The sequence below is a fragment of the Salmo salar genome, chromosome 01, assembly GCF_965601325.2.
Source record: "Salmo salar chromosome 01, fSalSal1, whole genome shotgun sequence".
NCBI lineage: Eukaryota > Metazoa > Chordata > Actinopteri > Salmoniformes > Salmonidae > Salmo > Salmo salar.
The window spans coordinates 28,645,862-28,669,243 of NC_138291.1; the positions used below are offsets into that span (position 1 = coordinate 28,645,862).

Here is a 23,382-nt window from a genome sequence, read left to right on the forward strand (position 1 = left end):
AGAGATTGGCTAATACCGTTGTAGTTTCAGCCAATAAGATGTATATTTTTGTGGGCGGTCTTATTTTAAGCCAATAACTGACCAGATATTTCTAGACCCTTCCTTCTTTTAAATCCATGTAGGTGAGGGAGTAAGTTTAAAGTGCGTCTCCTGGCCACGGTCCTGGAAGGGGGTTTGGGACATTCTTTTGGGATAAATCAAGCAATAAACACATTTTCATCATGGCAACGACTGTAATGAGATCACTGTTGAAGAAAGGGGTAAGAACTAATGTTATAATGCTTTACCCAAGAGTTAATGAAGACACTAACAGCTTTCGAAAGCACAGGAGGCTGCTGAGGGGAGGACAGCTCATAATAATGGCCGGAATGGAAACCATGTGTTTGATGTATTTGATACCATTCCACCGATTCTGTTCCAGCCATTACCACAACCCTGACCTACCCAATTAAAGTGCCACCAACCTCCTGTGTTCAAAATATTTCACATTGTTTACAAAGTAATAGATGCCATATGGCTTGGCTCTTGTCTTGTTCTCAACTATTCTCCAGGTCACTAAGTTTAAGGAACCATTCCTTCTTAGACTCCTGCTCTTTGTATGGGGAAAAAGTATGTGCTTATCATATGCAGCTGCCTGTCAAGCTTTGTGCAGCTCTAAGACTCCCATGTGTGCTCTCCAGCTACATTGTTTAATTGATACATTTTGGGCTTTTAGTAATCCCTACAACAATCACTGTAAAATTGATCCCCAGGTACACCTTCATGGCCCAGTTGCACTTCAATGATATTTGGGATTGCCATAGTTGTACATTAATCTTCCGTCCTAACAGAAGGCCTGGAAGTAGGTAGTGGGCCTTTGCTTCTAATGCTATATAGCTGACATTTGATATGATACTATTCACAATAAATGCATGAACTCATGGATTAATTATTCTTTACAGCTAACCACTTGCTTCCTCTCAGCAGGTACCTCTTCAGGTCAGGCACATGTGTTACTCCTCCTCAGTGGTTAGTAATAACAGTTTAATAACAGAGTTGAATTATGGTGGTTGTATATGACTACAAACAGATTACCACTAGAGGATTAACTGTCACACACATCTGTATTTCTTATAGAAATTGAACATGTTAAAAATGTCTCCCCGCAGCCCACCACAAAGTTGTTTATTGATGGGAAGTTCGTTGAATCCAAGACTTCAGAATGGTTAGATATTCACAATCCGGTAAGTAACTAGGCCTTAAAGAGCTCAAATATAGTCTGCTAAATTGTATTACCCATCGTATTTTATTAGTTGATGCACAGAATAATGCACAAACAACACCTTGGATGGGCATGCACTGCTACATTAAGGTCTACTTAGCTGGTTAATCAGTTACCTGAGTTTTGACCAGTTTATCCGGTTTCTGCACAAAATTGTCCAAATTTTCAGCAATGCCAAGGTTATAGGTTAAAGGTCCATTACTATTATGTAAAAGAAAAAGAGCTAGACTTTTATGAGTATACATATACTTTGAAGAGTCTCAAATAAAACACTTTCTTGATTACTACATGATTTAACACTTTCTTGATTACTACATGATTCCATATGTGTTATTCTACAATGTAGAAAATAGTAAAAATAAAGAAAAACCCTTGAATGAGTAGGTTTGTGAACTTTTGACTGGTACTGTAGGTGTGCAATAAATTTGTGTGCTGTTTTCTTGAGATCTATCTCAAGTTGTTATAATTCTCAAGAATGCTTTTGCATGAAAGTTCAAAGGTCGGTTAGCTGGCACTTTGCTCCTTCGGCCTTCCTTTGCTTTCAGTTTACTCATATCATAGGGATTTAGAATGAGATTAATGCTCTCTCAAGAGTCAAAGAAATTGCAATATTCTTGGTGAAATGGCCCCATCTGATGGTTTTGTCAGTGTGTCAGATCATAATGTGTTGAAGTTATCTGCTCAAGCTGAGCACAGTTCATACCAATCAAAAATGTTTTTTATAATCAGGTTACAGTTCACCCACTAATGTGTTCTTCCCTCTGACTATTACAGGCCACCAACGAGGTGATAGCCCGTGTCCCCAAGGCTACACAGGAAGAGATGCTGGCTGCTGTGGACTCCTGCTCACAGTCCTACCACTCCTGGTCTGAAACCTCCATCTTGGCACGCCAACAGATCTTTCTGCGCTATCAGCAGCTTATCAAGGACAACATTGTAAGTCTGTAGCAGGGACAAGAACTTGTTGTACATATGGAACAATACCGCTAGAAGCAAAGGTCAAATCTCATAATTCTCCGTTGCACGTTTAACGTCATGCACTTTTGGTTGCACATTGCTTTTCTGTCATGTTTTGGGGTTCAAAGACCGCCTCTGTATGCCCTATAATTGTATTATTTTGTGCCATACAAATTCAGCATGGATTTGATTAATATGAACCCTAATCTCAATGGCACACTTTTAGGCATGATAGATACTAGTTCCTTAGGTGACAAGAAAGAAGAAAGACCACAATGCCTCCATACTATTCCTATGTTGTAAAGAATATTTGTTGGTCTGTGGTGTGCAAACAGACTTTGAACGTGATACATTTATGAAATTGCTTATCCCAGTTACTAATAAGCATGAAGCATGCACCCATTAAGAAAATGACTGTAAAAACTGTTAAATCCCCATGAATTGATAAGGAATTGAAAAATGGTATGGTTGAGAGCGATGAGGCAAAAGGAATGGCAAGTAAGTCTGGCTGCACAACCGATTAGCAAACGTACTGCAAATTGAGCAATCATGTGACTAAACTGAATAAAAATAAGAAAAACCTACACTATGAAACAAAGATAAATGACATAAAGAATCATAGTAAAAAGCTTTGGAGCACCTTAAATGAAATTTTGGGAAATAAAGGCAAACTCAGCTCCATCATTCATTGAATCAGATGGCTCATTCATCACAAAACCAACTGATATTGCCAACTACTTTAATAATTTTTTTTATTGGCAAGATTAGCAATCTTAGGCATGACATGCCAGCAACAGACGATGTCACTACACATCCAAGTATATCTGACCAAATTATGAAAGAAAGGCATTGTCATTTTGAATTCCGTAATGTGAGTGTGGAAGAGGTGAAAACATTATTGTTGTCTATCAACAATGACAAGCCACCGGGGTCTGACAACTTGGATGGAAAATTACTGAGGATAATAGTGGACGATATTGCCACTCCTATTTGCCATATCTTCAATTTAAGCCTGCTAGAAAGTGTGTGCCCTCAGGTCTGGAGGGAAGCGAAAGTCATTCCGCTACCTAAGAATAGTAAAGCCCCCTTTACTGGCTCATATAGCCGACCAATCAGTCATTTACCAACCCTTAGTAAAGTTTAGGAAAGAATTGTGTTTGACCAGATACAATGCTATTTTAAAGCAAACAAATTGACAACAGACTTTCAGCATACTTATAGGGAAGGACATTCAACAAGCACAGCACTTACACAAATGACTGATGATAGGCTGAGGGAAATTGATAATGAAAAGATTGGGGCCTGTTTTGTTAGACTTCAGTGTGGCTTTTGACATTATCGATCATAGTCTGCTGCTGGAAAAACATATGTGTTATGGCTTTACATCCCCTGCTATATTGTGGATAAAGAGTTACCTGTCTAACAGAACACAGAGGATGTTCTTTAATGGAAGCTTCTCCAACATAATCCAGGTAGAATCAGAAATTCCCCAGGGCAGCTGTCTATGCCCTTAACTTTTTTCAATCTTTACAAACGATATGTCACTGGCTTTAAGTAAAGCCAGTGTGTCTATATATAAGGATGACTCAACACTATACATGTCATCTACTACAGCGACTGAAATGACTGCAACACTTAACAAAGAGCTGCAGTTAGTTTCAGAATGGGTGGCAAGGAATAAGTTAGTCCTAAATATTTCAAAAACTAAAAGCATTATATTTGGGACAAATCATTCACTAAACCCTAAACCTTAACTAAATCATGTAATAAATAATGTGGAAATTGAGCAAATCATTCACTAAACCCTAGACATCAACTAAATCTTGTAATAAATAATGTGAAAATTGAGCAAGTTGAGGTGACTAAACTGCTTGGAGTAACCCTGGATTGTAAACAGTCATAGTCAACTCATATTGATACGGGGCCTCCCGAGTGGCGCAGCGGTCTAAAGCACTGCATCGCAGTGCTAGAGGCGTCAGTACAGATCCGTGTTTGATCCCGGGCTGTGTCGCAGCTTGCCGCGTCCGGGAGACCCATGAGGCAGCGCACAATTGGCCCAGCATCGTTCGGGTAAGGGGAAGGTTTGCCGGGCTGGGACGTCCTTGTCCCATCGCACTCCATTGACTCCTTGTGACGGCCGGGTGCATGCACGCTGACTTCAGTTGCCAGCTGTACGGTGTTTTCTCTAAAACATTGGTGTGGCTGGCTTCCGGGTTAAGTTGTGTGTCAAGAAGCAGTGCGAATTGTCAGGGTGGTGTTTCGGAGGATGCATGGGGAAGTTTTGGCCAGCTGGGATGTCCTTGTCCCATTGCGCTCCATTGACTCCTTGTGACGGCCGGGCGCATGCACGCTGCCTTCGGTTGCCAGCTGTACGGTGTTTTCTCTAAAACATTGGTGTGGCTGGCTTCCGGGTTAAGTAGTGTGTCAAGAAGCAGTGCGGATTGGCAGGGTCATGTTTTGGAGGATGCATGGCCTCTCCCGGGTCCGTACGGGAGTTACAGCGATGGGACAAGACTGTAACTACCAATTGGGGAGAAAAAGGGGTGAAAAGTACATCAACAAAAAAGTAGCTAAGATGGGGAGAAGTCTGTCCATAATAAAGCGCTTCTCTGCCTTAACAACACTATCAACAAGGCAGGTCCTACAGACTCTAGTTTTGTCACAACTGGACTACTGTTCAGTTGTGTGGTCAGGTCCCACAAAATTGCAATTGGCACAGAACAGGGCAGCACGGCTGGCCCTTGGATGTACACAGAGAGCAAACATTAATAATATGCATGTCAATCTCTCCTGGCTCAAAGTGGAGGAGAGATTGACTTCATCACTACTTGTATTTGTGACAGGTATTGACATGTTGAAAGCACAGAGCTGTCTGTTTAAATGACTAGTACACAGCTCAGACACCCATGCATACCCCACAAGACATGCCACCAGAGATCTCTTCACAGTCCTCAAGTCCAGAACAGACTATGGGAGGCGCACAGTACTACATAGAGCCATGACTACACGGAACTCTATTCCACATCAGGTAACTGATGCAAGCAGTGGAATCAGATTTAAATAACAGATAAAACAACACTTTATTTAACAGTGAGGACTGTTAAGCAACACAAACATAGGCGCAGACACATGCATACACACACACGATAACATACGCACTATATATCCACATGGATTTTGTGTTGTAGATATGTGGTAGTGGCGTAGGGGACTGAGGCCACACACTTAGTGTATTGTGAAATCTGTTATGAATGTATTGTAATGTTTTTAAAATTGTATAACTGCCTTAATTTTGCTGGACCCCAGGAAGAGTAGGGGATGGGTATCCATAATAAATACAAATACCGATAAATACAAAATACTATTTGTTTACAGCAGCTTTTGCTTAGCTAGAGTTACTCATTTTAAATTAAACTGATTTGAAGTGTGTGTTGGCTCATGGTGTGTGTGTCTTGTGTTCCAGAAAGAGCTTGCCAGGAGCATTACTCTGGAGCAGGGCAAGACCCTGGCAGATGCAGAGGGGGATGTGTTCAGAGGATTGCGTAAGTCTCACGTGCACTGGCTTTTCCAAAGGGCAATATTTAGAGAGGCTTTATTAGCCTGTTAATACTTGTTGCAGCCAAGGAAATGGTTAATCAGAGCATAATTTCAGTGTCTAGGTCACTAGTATAAAGAGCTCTTTGGTCTTATGTGACTCAGTCTCCATATGAGGGATAGTCACACACATTCTGTGACTGACCCAGTGTTCTCTGTACCTGAATGACACCTACTGTCTCCTCTCCAGAGGTGGTGGAGCACACATGCAGCATCACCTCCCTGATGCTGGGGGAGACTCTGCCCTCCATCACAAAAGACATGGACACCTACACCTACCGCCTGCCCATCGGGGTGTGTGCTGGCATCGCCCCCTTCAACTTCCCCGCCATGATCCCTCTGTGGATGTTCCCCATGGGCATGGTGTGTGGCAACACCTACCTGCTGAAGCCCTCAGAGCGGGTGCCAGCCTGCACCATGCTGTTGGCCAAGATGCTGCAGGATGCTGGGATGCCAGACGGGACCCTGAACATCATCCATGGCCAGCACGACGGTAAGATAAAAGCTAAATGTCCCATCACCTGCTGATCTCTAAGCTATATCTGGAGACATTGGTGCTGTGATGTGAGTCATTGAATTATCATTGTGTCTCTATGCTATGATTCACATTCATTTACAGTGTGATGAGATAATGGCGAGATTATGGCTGGCCTGTCAGTGCCGTATGCAAAATGAATCCCTGCCCTGCTCTTTCCCAGCTGTCAACTTCATCTGTGATCATCCGGCCATCAAGGCGATCAGCTTTGTGGGCTCTAACCAAGCCGGAGAGTACATCTATGAGAGGGGATCTAAAAATGGCAAGAGAGTACAGTCCAACATGGTGAGTTTGTGCCATTAATGAACAGAGGGTGGCGGTGTTGGCTTAAAAACTATTGTTGAACTTTATCCTCTTTGCTTCTCTTTTCTACCTTGGCTGATTAGCTGTACAGATGAAACAGGGATTCAGATCCAGAGAGCCCAGACACTTGTGGAAAATATTGAGTGGAAATGTGTCATTTATCTTATTTGACACATACCCACAATAATGATCTACAAATTAAGTGCATTGACGTAATATAAAGCACTTACAATATTGTACTTTTATTGTTTGTTCACTAAAGTTCTTTAAGAGGATGAACTTTCGAGACCATCTCTGATCTAATTTGCATGCAACTACATTGAAGGCATGGTGTAAAGCCTCGATCAGACCGACAGCGTCGTTGCATCAATTTTGCGTAATACATTTTGCAGTCAAACTTTTTCCATTATGTAATCCAACATTTTAACTGGATATGTGTGCAACAAAAAAACATTCACCTTTTGCTATTATTTCTGTCATGTCTATGCATACAATTTGATGCATACGTTGGATATATCCAACGTATGCACCACACAGAACTCACTGCAACTGCCTCTGCAATGCAGCGTTCCATTGGAAATTAATGTACTTTGGTGTACCAAAACAAAATGAAGTTGTCAGCTTGATCGAGACGTAATGTGAATTGGATCACTTTTCCCTGGTATTCAGATCATGGGTATTCGGATCAAGGGACAGAAGGCTAAACGATTCCCACCCTTATGCTCTGCTGTAGGGAGCAAAGAACCATGGTGTGGTGATGCCTGATGCAAATAAGGAGACCACTCTGAACCAGCTGGTGGGTGCAGCTTTCGGGGCAGCAGGGCAGCGCTGCATGGCCCTCTCCACGGCCATCCTTGTGGGCGAGGCCTGCAGCTGGCTGCCTGAACTGGTGGAACGTGCAAAAGCTCTGCGAGTTAATGCAGGTATCGCAACCTCTCACCCAGCCCTCTGCTCACTCTCTTGAGGCCACGCACGAGCCCTAACCACACCTCTCGCCTCTTGCTGTACCATAACTACAGATGGGGCTGAACTGGGAGAGGGCTTGTTGAGTCACTCATGCTGCAAATTTGCGGCAACATTTACGGCCAAAGCTTAAGAGTAGCTCACAGCATCAAGTCTTTGAGAAGGGAAGTTGATGGGGAGGAGAAGAATGAATGATTCCCCTTATTTGCAGTCATAAACACTAATTTGTGTGGCTGCACAGGAAACACCTAAACAGCCATTTTAGAGGGAGTGCCTTTGGGGGCCCCTCGCCATGGCTGGGCTTTTGAGTTGTGTGTGTCTGCGGGTGAAGGGGTATTTGTGTGTACATGTGTGTTTGTGTGTGTGGCTGTGAGGGAGAATTCTCAATGCAGGTTGTTTTTCGGGAACCCTCTCAGGGGACCAGGCAGGTGTGGACGTGGGGCCCCTGATCTCCCCTCAGGCCAAGGAAAGGGTCAACAGACTGATTCAAAGTGGGGTGGACGAGGGAGCTCAGCTGCTGCTCGACGGCAGGAACGTCAAAGTCCAGGGCTATGAGAATGGCAACTTTGTGGGGCCCACCATCATTGGCAATGTCACAGTAAGTGTGTTCATGCAAATGGCAAATCTTCTGGTTGTACTTCCAAAAAGTATGCTGATCTTATTTTCTGACCATATCCTGAAATTATGTAATTTCCTTTTTGTCTCCTAGCCCCAGATGAAGTGCTATACTGAGGAGATCTTTGGGCCTGTTCTGGTTGTACTGGAGGCTGAATCCTTGGATGACGCCATCAGCCTTGTTAACAATAACCCTTATGGCAACGGCACAGCTATCTTCACCACCAACGGAGCCACAGCACGCAAATACACTCACAAGGTGGATGTAGGCCAGGTGAGTGTCTGTGGACCAATGTGTGTGTCCCTTTTTCCTGGGAGAATGGAGGCATTCATACCCTCTACCATGTCTATACCTTAAACAAGGAGGACATTGCAGCTCTATTCTAAAACATGCACTCAACAACCATTATTTTCCATGGCAAGTATAGCCTTATTTGCTTCTGCTCTAAACCGAACACTTCTGACCCCCTCTTCCCTTCACCACCCCGCCCCATGTGGACTTTAAATAGCAAATAGCAAATATGTGCCTTTTTTATCAAAACAGGGGGACATAGAAATACATTTTACTAGTAGGATTACAGTAGGGGAAATCTTAAATTAAACGCAAAAGGGATTCCTTTGGACCTGTTAAATGTTTAAAGCTTAAATACAATGCCTTCAGAAAGTTTCATACCCATTGAAGTATTCCAAATTTTGTTGTTACAGCCTGAATTCAAAATGTTTTTAAAATTCACCTGTTTACAAACAATACCCCATAATGACAATGTGAAAACATGTTTTTAGAAATGTTTGCAAATGTATTAAATTAAATACAGAAATATCTCATTTACATAAGTATTTACACCCCCGAGTCAATACTTGTTAGAATCACATTTGGCAGCAATTCTGGGTAAGTCTCTAAGAGCTTTGCACACCTGGATTGCACAATATTTGCACATTATTTAAAAATTCTTCAAGCTCTGTCAAGTTGGTTGTTGATCATTGATAGACAGCCATTTTCAAGTCTTGCCATAGATTTATAAGCCAATTTAGGTCAAAACTGTAACTAGGCCACTCCGGAACATTCAATGTCATCTTAGTAAGCAACTCCAGTGTGTATTTGACCTTGTATTTTAGGTTATTGTCCTGCTGAAAGGTGCATTTGTCTCCCAGTGTCTGTTGGAAAGCAGACTGAACCAGGTTTTCCTCTAGGTTTCTGCCTGTGCTATGCTCTGTTCCATTTATTTGTGTCCTAAAAAACTCCCTAGTCCTTGCCGATGACAAGCATACCCATAACATGATGCAGCCACCATGCTTGAAAATATGAAGAGTGGTACACAGTGATGTGTTGGATTTGCCCCTAACATAACGTTTTGTATTCAGGACATACATTTATTTTATTTTTTATTGAACTTTTTTTAACTAGGCAAGTCAGTTAAGAACAAATTCTTATTTACAATGACGACCTACAGTGGGGGGAAAAAGTATTTGATCCCCTGCTGATTTTGTAAGTTTGCCCACTGACAAAGAAAGGATCAGTCTATCATTTTAATGGTAGGTTTATTTGAACAGTGAGAGACAGAATAACAACAAAAATATCCAGAAAAACGCATGTCAAAAATGTTATAAATTGATTTGCATTTTAATGAGGGAAATAAGTATTTGACCCCCTCTCAATCAGAAAGATTTCTGGCTCCCAGGTGTCTTTTATTCAGGTAACGAGCTGAGATTAGGAGCACACTCTTAAAGGGAGTGCTCCTAACCGCAGCTTGTTACCTGTAAAAAAGACATCTGTCCACAGAAGCAATCAATCAATCAGATTCCAAACTCTCCACCATGGCCAAGACCAAAGAGCTCTCCAAGGATGTCAGGGACAAGATTGTAGACCTACACAAGGCTGGAATGGGCTACAAGACCATCGCCAAGCAGCTTGGTGAGAAGGTGACAACATTTGGTGCGATTATTCGCAAATGGAAGAAACACAAAAGAACTGACAATATCCCTCGGCCTGGGGCTCCATGCAAGATCTCACCTCGTGGAGTTGCAATGATCATGAGAACGGTGAGGAATCAGCCCAGAACTACACGGGAGGATCTTGTCAATGATCTCAAGGCAGCTGGGACCATAGTCACCAAGAAAACAATTGGTAACACATTACGCCGTGAAGGACTGAAATCCTGCAGCGCCCGCAAGGTCCCCCTGCTCAAGAATACATATACAGGTCCGTCTGAAGTCTGCCAATGAACATCTGAATGACTCAGAGGACAACTGGTGAAAGTGTTGTGGTCAGATGAGACCAAAATGGAGCTCTTTGACATCAACTCAACTCGCCGTGTTTGGAGGAGGAGGAATGCTGCCTATGACCCCAAGAACACCATCTCCACCGTCAAACATGGAGGTGGAAACATTATGCTCTGGAGGTGTTTTTCTGCTAAGGGGACAGGACAACTTCACCGCATCAAAGGGACGATGGACGGGGCCATGTACCGTCAAATCTTGGGTGAAAACCTCCTTCCCTCAGCCAGGGCATTGAAAATGGGTCGTGGATGGGTATTCCTGCATGATAATGACCCAAAACACACGACCAAGGCAACAAAGGAGTGGCTCAAGAAGAAGCACATTAAGGTCCTGGAGTGGCCTAGCCAGTCTCCAGACCTTAATCCCATAGAAAATCTGTGGAGGGAGCTGAAGCTTCGAGTTGTCAAACGTCAGCCTCGAAACCTTAATGACTTGGAGAAGATCTGCAAAGAGGAGTGGGACAAAATCCCTCCTGAGATGTGTGCAAACCTGGTGGCCAACTCCAAGAAACGTCTGACCTCTGTGATTGCCAACAAGGGTTTTGCCACCAAGTACTAAGTCATGTTTTGCAGAGGGGTCAAATACTTATTTCCCTCAATAAAATGCAAATCATTTTATAAAATTTTTGACATGCGTTTTTCTGTTTTTTTGTTGTTGTTATTCTGTCTCTCACTGTTCAAATAAACCTACTATTAAAATTATAGACAGATCATTTCTTTGTAAGTGGGCAAACGTACAAAATCAGCAGGGGATCAAATACTTACCACTGTATAAAGTTAATTTATTTGCCACATTTTTGCAGTATTACTCTAGTGCCTCATTGTAAACAGCATGTTTTGGAATATTTTTTATTCTGTACAGGCTATTGTGAAGTAACTACTTTGTTGTTGATCCCTCCTCAGTTTTGGAATATTTTTTATTCTGTACAGGCTATTGTGAAGTAACTACTTTGTTGTTGATCCCTCCTCAGTTTTCTCCTATCACGGCCATTAAACTCTGTAACTGTTTTAAAGTCACCATTGGCCTCATGATGAAATCCCTAAGCTGTTTCCTTCCTCTTTGACATTATGGGGTATTGTGTGTAGGCCAGTGACACATATCTCAGTTTAATCCATTTTAAATTCAGGCTGTAACACATCAAAATGTGGATAAAGTCAAGAGGGTGTGAATACTTTACCTTGTCTGCGTGCCTCCGCTATGCCCTGTGTTTGCTGTTTTTTCCATCCCTCAGCCAAAAGGCTTGACTCCCGTGTCCAAAATTACTCCTGCATTTTCAAACATTCTCAACCAACCATGAGTTTCCAGTGGACTTAAAAACAAACAAAAGTGGCCTCAAAAACAAAATGTTTTGTTTAGTTCTTCTGTCCCTCTTGCATGCAATGCTTTCAACACTGTGAACACAAGCAATGGTTTTCGGTTTGTTGTGACTCATTTTTCATGCATTGTTTGTTCTTCGAACTAGCATTTAGTACACCTTCTTCTCCCAGAGTTACTCATTCAGTTGCTCTGAAGGGGTATTTGTTTCCAATGCGGTAATGGAAGTTTGTGTTTTGTAGATTGGGGTGAATGTTCCCATCCCTGTTCCTCTGCCCATGTTCTCCTTCACTGGCTCACGAGGCTCCTTCAGAGGAGACACCAACTTCTACGGCAAACAAGTGAGTATCAGTTGACATAAGGTAACAAGGTGTTTGAAGACATACAGTAGTTAGTATGACTGGTCCTAATAAGGGGTTATACTGCTGGGTAAAGTCCACATGAAGGTTGAGGCCTCTATACAGTGAGTTTATGTGGCTGACTAACAATGTAAAACACTCAGTCCTCTTAACTAGTGATGGCTGATCAAAGCCAATTGTCTTGAGTCCAGATTTTCAGCTTAATTTCATGTTATGTAATATGGTCATGATGCCATAGTTACAGAGCATCCTATTATAGATGTCTTCTCTGCTTTCTAAAGGGCATCCAGTTTTACACACAGATCAAAACTGTTACTTCACAATGGAAGGCCGAAGACTCAACCGTGAAAACTCCTGCAGTTTCCATGCCAACCATGGGACGCTAAAGGGTCTGGAGAAAGAACGTTCCCACATCCCCATGTCTTTTGTGAAGCTAAATTTTAAAACTACTGTGCAGTCCTGTCGCCATGAGTTGATAATTACCCATAGTCATTTTACAAGCCTGTGAATGTCCCAGAGGATGTTTTTTCACTGGTATCTCAAGATTCATTCACTCACTGTGGATCAATAGTTTGGCTTCATCATTGAATGATAGTTCCTTTGTTATATGAACGTTTCTACTAATTATGTGTCTGGGTATCTATGTTACGATTTTGGAAACAATGCAAATAACTGTGGAGCAGTTAAAACAGTGTAAAGTACTCACATATATTTTCTATGTATGCAACATCTGTGTTCAAAATATACTGCCTCACCACCATTATGATGTTGATGAATGTGTTGCTGCCAAATGTGATGCCACTATTAATCATACATTCAGTGCATCTGAATATTTGAGATGCACACTTGCTGTGGTGCAGTTATTCATGTACTTAATTTAGACCTGAACAGGTTGCGTTTGAATAAAAAGCCATCAGTTTAAATTGAACCCTTTATCGTCCATCTGTCTCTGTCTCCTGTTTGTACCCTGTCTATCTAAGTTCAAGTAAGCTTTAAATTCATGACAATGAGAAAATACCATAGAAACATTTTTCACATAATTCTGGAGACACTTCATTTGGACCAGCACATTTCTCAGACCGATTAACACTGCAGGGATAGGTCATGTGGTCTGGATATCCGGCAGGGCGCTGGGGTTCGAGGGCAGGTTGGACACAGGCGCCTGGGTGATGAAGGTCACATGGGACGGCTCCTCTGTAATTCTGCAAGACATGTCATTATGTAACAAAAAAAAATCATTAAGGTCTGATAAATCACAATCAGGAATCTTTTTGTGTCTTACCCGGGATCAATGTCGTTCTGGTTCCTCTCTGGGGACGCAGACAACGCCAAAGGTTGACTCAGTTTCCTGCTAAATAAGGTGCAGAGTTGCATTGAAATGCTGTACATTTTAAAAAGGCATGTTTTACCATACTGTGGCACCTGTTCTCTCTAGCTGTTGACTGCAGAAAGGCCCTGTAAGGGTTACATCAGGTCATGATTCATACTCTACTGGGTTGCTGTAAATTCATCCTACGTTGCCAAATGATGTATGTTTGCAAGGCTAGATGCCAGGGTAATGTTGACATTGCCATGAATGTACATCTCTGCCCTCCAATACCCCCTTATACATTCAGATCCCCTGCCCTCAACTTGAAAATCATGTTACCGGTGGTTCCCTGACCACAGGCGTTCAAAAACGAAATAAACCCCTTGTGTGCGTAAAGTGGGGCCAAGAGGCTGAAGGCAAATCTGCGTGGCCAGATGTTTGTTTTCAAGCACACGACTCTGTGGCCGGCCCTATTTTTACTATTGTGCCCAGACTCTTTCTTCATTCTTTTTAAGCCGCTGGACGGAAAAGAAAATTGGTTTAAACCTAACTGATGTTTTATGGTATCCTCTTTTGCTGAGAAAAGAGCTGTTTAAGACATTAAAAAGGAGTCACAAATAAAGGCCCTCTCCCAGACTGCAGCACAGCTCATGCTTCTTATGGTGTCACTGTGTTTTGTTCTCAACACTTTATTGTGCTAGGGGTTTCGTTTTCATGTTTAATGATTCCAATTTGATGGTATCATTCTAAACAGAACGCAGTAGAAATAGAAATGAGATAATAGGGAAGCTAACAATGAGCATGTCTGCTGGCAGACAACACAGGACCCACACAATGTAGTAGCTAGCTGTTACCTTACTTTCTGTCCGTTCATTTTGGCAAACAGCAGTCTAAGAACTTTCTCCTTCTGCTCCCATGTGAGTTCAGAGATGTCAACCTTGTTGCTCTGGAGATTGTTCCTGAAACACAAGTGTAGTGGAAAAATAGATTTCCAAGTAGGAACGGTTTCTACCATAGCAATGGGGAAATGTACGGTAAGTGGTGGTAAAGACCGCAGGCAGGCCTTACCACTTCTCTGCCTCTTCCAGGTCGGTATAGACACTGTTGGTGCTGTGAGGGGTTTTGTGGAAGGTGCGGATGCGGGGGTACTCCTGTTTGCCTGACCGAGCCTCACTCATCCTCCTGCGGTAGGCCTCCAGGGCCTCCTGCCTGTACTGCAACCGGCTAGCCTGGATCTTTTGCCTCACCTGGCTCAAAGCCTCCTGAAAGAAGCACTCCAGCTCTGTGCGCTGCTCCACGATGCTGCGTGCCAGCCGCTTCACTCGCCCCATCTCCTTCTCCCTCATGGCCAGCAGCTTCTGCAGCTTATCCAGCTCCACCTGGCCGGCCTGGGTGCTGACCAGGGCTCGGTTCTGCGTCTCCACCTTGTCTCTCTCAAACTCCCCCACCATGAGCCCCAGGGCCTGCTCCAAGGTCCCCACCTTCCCCCTAAGCTCTGCTATCTCCTCATTCTGGGCCCTTACCTGGGACACATTCTCCTTCATCATCAGCTCACTGGTCTCCTAAGGGTGGAAAATATAGGAAGAATTGAGGGGTTAGTCTTAAAATTGGGTTGAGATTATAATGAAAATATACATAAGGCATTCTCCAAAGTAATGTAATTCATTAAAGCCACTAAATGGCATGTTGATAAATGGATTATGTTTTGCGGGGCTTAACTGTCAAATGGAAGAAGGATTGAGAATGAAAGAATGATTGCCGAATGGAAGAATGATTGGAAGAAATACTTCATAGTATCCTTGCTCTAACATAATCAGGGATGAGATTATGGTACACTGTATTTATTTGCCTTAGAGAAACAGTGCAAAAAATGCTTGGGGGGGAAGCCAATGACTTGGAACCCAGAAGCCAGTGGAAACTCACCACACCTACCAACCACGAGATACTGGCTCGTACTGTGGAGGTGAGGGGAAAGAGGGGCCGCAAGCAAAACAAACATGGGGTCATCAAAAATAAATAAAACAGGGGAAATACCATCTAAAATACTGTATGTCCACTGGAGATTTGCCACATAAATAAATACAATTTATTGTTTTTGTCCAGGCGCTGCCAGTGCATGAAAATGCCCACTGCTCTGTTTGACGTGCCATGGTACCAGTATACCTTATGCAGTGCCAGCGAGGTGTTTTCCTCAGCCAATGACACAGTCATCTTCCTCAGGTCATCTACCTCCTTCATATGGCAGCTGAGAGCCTCGCTGAGACGAACGTTCTCCTTGAACACTGAACGTGATGCATCATCCAACTGACTGTTAGTTTAGGAAACAAGGAATGCACAGTTTTTCATGTTAGGTGCCAAACTGAGGTATAACTGGCACTTCCACATCTGTTATCTGTCAGTCTAAAGTAACTTAGACAACATAAAGGTGGTGCATTGGGTTTGGTGGCGGGATAGGGAGCGGTCTGGTGATGTAGTAGACTAGAGAAAATTATAAGTGACATTAAATTCCAAGCTTATAATGCTGGGAAGGATCTGGTTTTAATTTTCCTTTGAGTCACTCTCTCTTAGTCACCAAATTGAGACAAACTGGGTCAATGTCAGCTCTGTCTGAAAACACAGGTTACGTGCATTTCAACTTTATACATGGCCAAGATTTAGGTCTACAATTGGCAATGTAATCGATGATAAATGCCACATTCAGTGTCAATGTTAAAAAGAGTTTATAGACCACAAAAAAACACAGAATTCAAAGTATATCCCTAGTCTGTCCTCATATGGCTTTAGAACTAAACTCAACAAAAAAAGAAACATCCTCTCACTGTCAACTGTGTTTATTTTCAGCAAACTTAACGTGTAAATATTTGTATGAACATAACAAGATTCAACAACTGAGACATAAACTCAACAAGTTCCACAGACATGTGACTAACAGAAATGGAATAATGTGTCCCTGAACAAAGGGGGGGTCAAAATCAAAAGTAACAGTCAGTATCTGGTGTGGCCACCAGCTGCATTAAGTACTGCAGTGCATCTCCTCCTCATGGATTGCACCAGATTTGCCAGTTCTTGCTGTGAGATGTTACCCCACTCTTCCACCAAGGCACCTGCAAGTTCCCGGACATTTCTGGGTGGAATGGCCCTAGCCCTCACCCTCCGATCCAACAGGTCCCAGATGTGCTCAATGGGATTGAGATCTGGGCTCTTCGCTGGCCATAGCAGAACACTGACATTCCTGTCTTGCAGGAAATCATGCACAGAACGAGCAGTATGGTTGGTGGCATTGTCATGCTGGAGGGTCATGTTAGGATGAGCCTGTAGGAAGTGTACCAAATGAGGGAGGAGGATGTCTTCCCTGTAACGCACAGCGTTGAGATTGCCTGCAATGACAACAAGCTCAGTCTGATGATGCTGTGACACACCGCCTCAGACCATGACAGACCCTCCACCTCCAAATCGATCCCGCTCCAGAGTACAGGCTTCAGTGTAACGCTCATTCCTTCGTCGATAAACGCGAATCCGACCATCACCCCTGGTGAGATAAAACCGCGACTCGTCAGTGAAGAGCACTTTTTGCCAGTCCTGTCTGGTCCAGCGACGGTGGGTTTGTTCCCATAGGCAATGTTGTTGCCGGTGATGTCTGGTGAGGCCCTGCCTTACAACAGGCCTACAAGCCCTCAGTCCAGCCTCTCTCAGCCTATTGCGGACAGTCTGAGCACTGATGGAGGGATTGTGCATTCCTGGTGTAACTCGGGCAGTTGTTGTTGCCATCCTGTACCTGTCCCGCAGGTGTGATGTTCGGATGTACCGATCCTGTGCAGGTGTTTTTACATGTGGTGTGCCACTGTGAGGACGATCAGCTGTCCGTCCTGTCTCCCTGTAGCACTGTCTTAGACGTCTCACTGTACGGACATTGCAATTTATTGCAGTCCTCATGCCTCATTGCAGCATGCTTAAGGCTTGTTCACGCAGACGAGCAGGGACCCTTGGCATCTTTCTTTTGGTGTTTTTCAGAGTCAGTAGAAAGGCTTCTTTAGTGTCCTAAGTTTTCATAACAGTGACCTTAATTGCCTACCGTCTGTAAGCTGTTAGTGTCTTAACGACCGTTCCACAGGTGCATGTTCATTAGTTGTTTATGGTACATTGAACAAGCATGGAAAACAGTGTTTAAACCCTTTACAATGATTATCTTTGAAAGACAGGGTTCTGAAAAAGGGACGTTTCTTTTTTTGCTGAGTTTATATAGCACAGAGGTCTTCCCCACACTCTGTTCCAAACCAGAACACCCATCCTGCAAGGCATTCTGGAACTGCTGGGGATGTCATCATTGGCTTAGGTGATATACACTACTATCTTGAAGAAGACAAACTGGTGTGGTCAAGATAATAACCTTGTTTTCCCTCACAAATGATGGATTTTGCCTCTTTTTTTCCTTGACCTGAAGGTGCAGTTTGAAGAATAAAATTAGCATGTAATTGGTCAGCAGAGACACTCACACTATGGCTTCATTGTGGGCCCTCTCAGCCAGCTGGGCGATCCTCTGCTCGGCCTCTTTCTCTAGGCGAACCTGCAAGGGAACACAGTACTCACTGTTTCTCTCCCACCTCTCTATTGCTCAGTTAGGCCTTTTACACCTGAACATCTTTACCCATTTAATCCAATGCTTTTTTATTAGCGCAATCCTAGTTCTCCCCAAGTTTATTTTGCACTGGCAACACCTCCTTGGAACTGTAAGTGCATGTACAAAATAATGTGTCAATTTGAAGCTATCATCATACCTTTTCACTGAAGAATTTGTGCTCCATTCTAGCTAGGCTTTCCTTGTGCTCTCTGTCTGCAATGTACATGCTTTCTTTAATCTAGAGGGTAGAGAGTTGATGATCATTGATAGAACTGTGAACTCCTACACAATCACGAGTGGTACTTCAGGGTGTCAAGCAAGATTTCTGCCTATGTTGTTCTCACACTATTGAGCTCCTGCTCCATCTGGGCTTTCTTTTTCCGAAACTCCTTGATAGTCTTCAGTTCACCCTGGATCATCCTGAACTCATTGGATCTCTTCTCAAACTTCTCCTCCAGCTCATTGATTTTAAGAGTGTATTCTGCAACCTGCAACAACCAATCATATACAGTTGAAGTCGGAAGTTTACATACGCCAAATACAGTTAAACTCCGTTTTTCACAATTCCTGACATTTAATCCTAGTAAAAATTCCGTCTTAGGTCAGTTAGGATCACCACTTTATTTTAAGAATGTGAAATGTCAGAATAATAGTAGAGAGAATGATTTATTTCAGCTTTTATTTCCTTCATCACATTCCCAGTGGGTCAGAAGTTTACATACACTCAATTAGTATTTGGTAGCATTGCCTTTAAATTGTTTAACTTGGGTCAAACGTTTCGGGTAGCCTTCATCAAGCTTCCCACAAGCTTCCCACAATAAATTGGGTGAATTTTGGCCCATTCCTCCATGACAGAGCTGGTGTAACTGAGTCAGGTTTGTAGGTCTACTTGCTCGCACATGCTTTTTCAGTTCTGCCCACAAATTTTCTATAGGACTAAGGTCAGGGCTTTGTGATGGCCACTCCAATACCTTGACTTTGTTGTCCTTAAGCCATTTTGACATAACTTTGGAAGTATGCTTGGGGTCATTGTCCATTTGGAAGACCCATTTGCGACCAAGCTTTAACTTCCTGACTGATGTCTTGAGATGTTGCTTCAATATATCCACAAAACTTTCCTACCTCATGAGCCATCTATTTTGGGAAGCGCACCAGTCCCTCCTGCAGCAAAGCACCCCCACAACATGATGCTGTCACCCCCGTGCTTCACGGTTGGGATGGTGTTCTTTGGCTTGCAAGCCTCCCCCTTTTTCCTCCAAACATAATGATGGTCATTATGGCCAAACAGTTCTATTTTTGTTTCATCAGACCAGAGGACATTTCTCCAAAAAGTACAATCTTTGTCCCCATGTGCAGTTGCAAACCAGTCTGGCTTTTTTTATGGCGGTTTTGGAGCAGTGGCTTCTTCCTTGCTGAGCGGCTTTTCAGGTTATGTCGATATAGGACTCGTTTTACTGTGGATATAGATACTTTTCTACCTGTTTCCTCCAGCATCTTCACAAGGTCCTTTGCTGTTGTTCTGGGATTGATTTGCACTTTTCACACAAAAGTACGTTCATCTCTAGGAGACAGAACGCGTCTCCTTCCTGAGCGGTATGACGGCTGCGTGGTCCCATGGTGTTTATACTTGCGTACTATTGTTTGTACAGATGAACGTGGTACCTTCAGGTGTTTGGAAATTGCTCCCAAGGATGAGCCAGACTTGTGGAGGTCTACAATTCTTTTTCTGAGGTCTTGGCTGATTTCTTTTGATTTTCCCGTGATGTCAAGCAAAGAGGCACTGAGTTTGAAGGTAGGCCTTGAAATACATCCACAGGTACACCTCCAATTGACTCAAATTATGTCAATTAGCCTATCAGAAGCTTCTAAAGCCATGACATCATTTTTGGGAATGTTCCAAGCTGTTTCAAAGCACATTCAACTTAGTGTATGTAAACTTCTGACCCACTGGAATTGTGATATAGTGAATTATGAGTGAAATAATCTGTCTGTAATTGTTGGAAAAATTATGTCATGCACAAAGTAGATGTCCTAACCGACTTGCCAAAACTATAGTTTGTTAACAAGAAATTTGTGCAGTGGTTGAAAAACAAGTTTTAATGACTCCAACGTAAGTGTATGTAAACTTCTGACTTCAACTGTAGTTACATATTGGATTTTGGAGACATAGAAAATAATGTAACTTTATACAGCAGGTGTAAATAGTGTATACACCAATATTATTAGCTACGTATACAATGAACATTTTGAGAATGTACACCATCTAAGTGTGTATCCACTTCATATTTGTACGTAACATGGCATTTGCCATTTCAGAAATAGAATCGATTCAGATTTTCTGAAAAAAATTACCATAGCTTCCAGGAATAGGAGGAAAACAACCACTTATAATAGTTGGGAAGAAAATCAAAAAGTTCAGATGAAGTATGGCCTTTGCAACCCAACCCAACTTCGGGAACAGATCAGTCAGAGAGGCTTAAATCAGAGTTTAAGTGCTGCTATGTAACTGCTGCTATGTACACAAGTTATTGAAGGCAAGCAAAACATGCACCCACAATCATGTATATAATGACATAATTATAGGTTACCAACCATTTGATTATAATGTTATGCCTAATTGATATTCTTTAGATAACTCTATAAATGCCATTCTATAAAATTACGACAGGGATAAATTAAATTATCAATAGCTTTCTTTAGAAAGCTCCCATTCCATCATCAAATGGCCAGATTTGTGCATAAGTTTTGCTTATGGATGCGTCTGTCTTTTCTTTGCCTAATGCAGTGTTTAAATTGCAATGAAAATATGGCACTGATCCAGTGAAACTCTTGATGATATACACTGAGTGTACAAAACATTAAGAACACCTTCCTAATATTGACGTTGCCCTCAGAACAGCTTCAATTCGTCAGGGCATGGACTCTAAAAGGTGTTGAAAGCATTCCACATGGATGCTGGTCCATGTTGACTCCAATGCTTCCTTCCCACAGTTGCGACAAGTTGTCTGGATGTCCTTTGGGTGGTGGACTACTCTTGATACACATGGGAAACTGATGAGCATGAGAAACCCAGCAGCATTGCAGTCCTTGACACAAACTGTTGCGCCTGGCACCTCCTACAAAATCCCATTCAAAGGCACTTAAATCACCCTACGAATGGCACACATACACAGTCCATGTTTCAATTGTCTCAGGGCTCAAAAATCCTTCTTTAAGCTGTCTACCCCATTCACCTACACTGATTGAAGTGGATTTAAAAAGTGACATAATTAAGGGATCATAGATTTCACCTGGAATCACATGGTCAGTCCTTGTCATGGAAATAGCAGGTGTCCTTAATGTCTTGTACACTCAGTGTAGTTGTTAGCTTTTTCCAACATTCAGAGTCACATGTCAGACTACTTTGAGACAAAAGCCACTGCGCTCACGTTCTTTGAGTGCTTTTAATGCAATGGTTTCCATTAGCTAAGTCAATTTTCAAGATGAACCATTTTATCACTTCACAATGAGCAAAGGGAGTTGAGGAGCATGTCTTGAAATCACGTCTTTAGCTCAACCACAACAATATTTATTTCCAGAATTAGTACTACATAGGCATATGTGACAGTACCATGTAAAATAGGGATTTTTTTAGTTGGTCCAGACCGAGCTTCTTTTATTTCTCAAAAGCTTATTGGGTCCTATTTTTACCACAGTGAAGTAAGAAATGGAGATGGAAAACAGCTGTTAACCAAAGTGGCACATTTCTGCACATTTCCTTGTTGTTAAACCATTGCAACAGATATTTTTATGATCTTTACTCCAATCAATGTGATGTATTTTTGTCTGTGGAGATCAACTGTCAAAATTAACACGTAAATAAAGTTGCACACCACCACAAACAATCCATATGACACATGAGGGATGGATAACTTAGGCTACAGTATATCAAAACTAGTTTGTATGTTCGAGACCATGCACATTTTAATTACGCTTTTTTCTGTAGCTGCATGGCATTACCATATACCATAATTTTAGACTATATGGCTGGAAATGTAGGGGTTTGTTTCTTAGTTTGTTTTCTTTTTTCTATAAATTAGCATAGGGACTGCCTGATTAAAAACAACACTGTTGTTCAGACACAACACAGACCATTTTTTAGATGCTGTACATGACATCAGACAAACAATGTATACCCTTGAGGCTTGCAGGACAACGAATATGATTTAGATAGACTACAATGCTGGGCAGGGATGTCAGCATGTTTACTAAAACATGCTAATGTTCCTGGTCCATTTCTGACCTGTTTTTGTAAACTGTCTAGTCACTCCCTGTTCTTTGAAATGATGGAAGACTTACTTGGAAGGCTACCTAAGTTTGTTCCTTCACAAAGACTAAATACTTACCAGTTGTTCATTTTCTTCAAGGGCTTGTTTTTTTTTACTTTTAAGTTGTCCCTCTAGCCTTGTAATCTGTAAAAAAATAAATAATAATAATAATAAAAAGATACAATGTTAGTAAACCCCCCAAAGAAAATAAATTATGGGTATTATAAATATCTGGGGATAAAAGTTAACCTTTTCTTCTTTCTCAGCATCTTTCCTCTTCAAGAAGGCAATTATGTCAACTGTGTCTTTCTCTGCACGATACTGCTGGTTAGTGAGCTCTTCATTGGCTCGTGCCAACCTGCGGGTAGCTTCACGGTACTCCACGCGCGAGTGTTCGGTGACATCCAGCCTGGCTTCCCAAAGAGCAGCATTGGCCTTTGCCTTCTCAATGTCAGACTCTTTATCGACTTTTGACTCGTGTTTGCCTTCTTTCTTTCCTTTTCTAGACATACAATTTGGACAAAGAATTGTAGTAAATTAGATAGCTACACAAACAGTGCGTAAAACTAGCTACATGTAGCTAACATGGCTAACGTTAGCCAATTCAAGCGATAACGACGCAAAGAAAAAATTGTCTTACCCTTTACTTTTCTTTCCATTTTTTCCTTTCTTCTTGGGCATTGTTTAGAATACTACAATTTAACTGTTAAGAATGAATGGGATACGTATAGGCTAACTAGGTTAGCTTCACTTCAAGGCACTGGGGAAATCGTGTTTACAACTTTGTTACCATAGAAACGCTGTCATATGGCACTGGCTGTGTGTGGACATGCTCACAGCCTACGTCACAATCACCTGCAACAGGTCTGTAATGTTATATGCAACAACAAAAAACAAGTAATGTCATATGTGCACAGTATACACAACTATTCTAGCTAAATCTGACTGAGCATGCAATCACACTAAAACA

At 42.2% G+C, this 23,382-nt stretch overlaps 2 protein-coding genes across 5 annotated transcripts; one reads left to right on the forward strand and one right to left on the reverse strand.

Annotated features, from left to right (window-relative positions):
- Window positions 1-91: 91 nt before the first annotated feature.
- LOC106592678 (aldehyde dehydrogenase 6 family, member A1) lies at window positions 92-13,118 on the forward strand. 2 transcript variants are annotated; one of them, XM_014184040.3, is made up of 12 exons: window positions 92-260; window positions 964-1,008; window positions 1,149-1,223; window positions 2,036-2,197; window positions 5,682-5,760; window positions 6,003-6,305; window positions 6,511-6,632; window positions 7,384-7,573; window positions 8,030-8,211; window positions 8,323-8,502; window positions 12,062-12,160; window positions 12,460-13,118. In XM_014184040.3, exons 1-12 carry the CDS (start codon window positions 222-224, stop codon window positions 12,562-12,564), a joined length of 1,581 nt encoding a protein of 526 aa, XP_014039515.1. In that variant the 5' UTR covers window positions 92-221; the 3' UTR covers window positions 12,565-13,118. The 2 variants fall into 2 exon arrangements, with proteins under 2 accessions (XP_014039515.1, XP_014039574.1); XM_014184099.3 differs by having other exon boundaries at window positions 105-260; window positions 967-1,008.
- An 88-nt stretch (window positions 13,119-13,206) lies between these two features.
- On the reverse strand, window positions 13,207-23,382 carry LOC106592803 (basal body-orientation factor 1). 3 transcript variants are annotated; one of them, XM_014184267.3, is made up of 11 exons: window positions 23,053-23,382; window positions 22,662-22,914; window positions 22,491-22,556; window positions 18,450-18,593; window positions 18,263-18,343; window positions 17,981-18,051; window positions 15,651-15,795; window positions 14,556-15,049; window positions 14,347-14,446; window positions 13,461-13,529; window positions 13,207-13,380 (listed from the first exon to the last, which is right to left on the reverse strand). In XM_014184267.3, the coding sequence occupies exons 1-10, from the start codon at window positions 23,091-23,093 to the stop codon at window positions 13,467-13,469; spliced, it is 1,458 nt and encodes a 485-aa protein (XP_014039742.1). In that variant the 5' UTR covers window positions 23,094-23,382; the 3' UTR covers window positions 13,207-13,380; window positions 13,461-13,466. The 3 variants fall into 3 exon arrangements, with proteins under 3 accessions (XP_014039742.1, XP_014039696.1, XP_014039646.1); XM_014184221.3 differs by having other exon boundaries at window positions 13,461-13,526; window positions 14,342-14,446; window positions 23,053-23,377; XM_014184171.3 differs by having other exon boundaries at window positions 14,342-14,446; window positions 23,053-23,372.

Bases quoted from the DNA above. Each gene is read 5' to 3' on its own strand.
- LOC106592678 (XM_014184040.3), top strand. From the start codon at position 222: ATGGCAACGACTGTAATGAGATCACTGTTGAAGAAAGGG. The intron at 1,009-1,148 runs GTTAGTAATAAC...GTCTCCCCGCAG, and splicing joins TGTGTTACTCCTCCTCAGTG to CCCACCACAAAGTTGTTTAT. The intron at 1,224-2,035 runs GTAAGTAACTAG...TGACTATTACAG, and splicing joins GGTTAGATATTCACAATCCG to GCCACCAACGAGGTGATAGC.
- LOC106592803 (XM_014184171.3), bottom strand. From the start codon at position 23,093: ATGCCCAAGAAGAAAGGAAAAAATGGAAAGAAAAGTAAAGG. The intron at 22,915-23,052 runs GTAAGACAATTT...TTGTATGTCTAG, and splicing joins AATGGAAAGAAAAGTAAAGG to AAAAGGAAAGAAAGAAGGCA. The intron at 15,050-15,650 runs GTATACTGGTAC...TTCCACCCTTAG, and splicing joins CCTCGCTGGCACTGCATAAG to GAGACCAGTGAGCTGATGAT.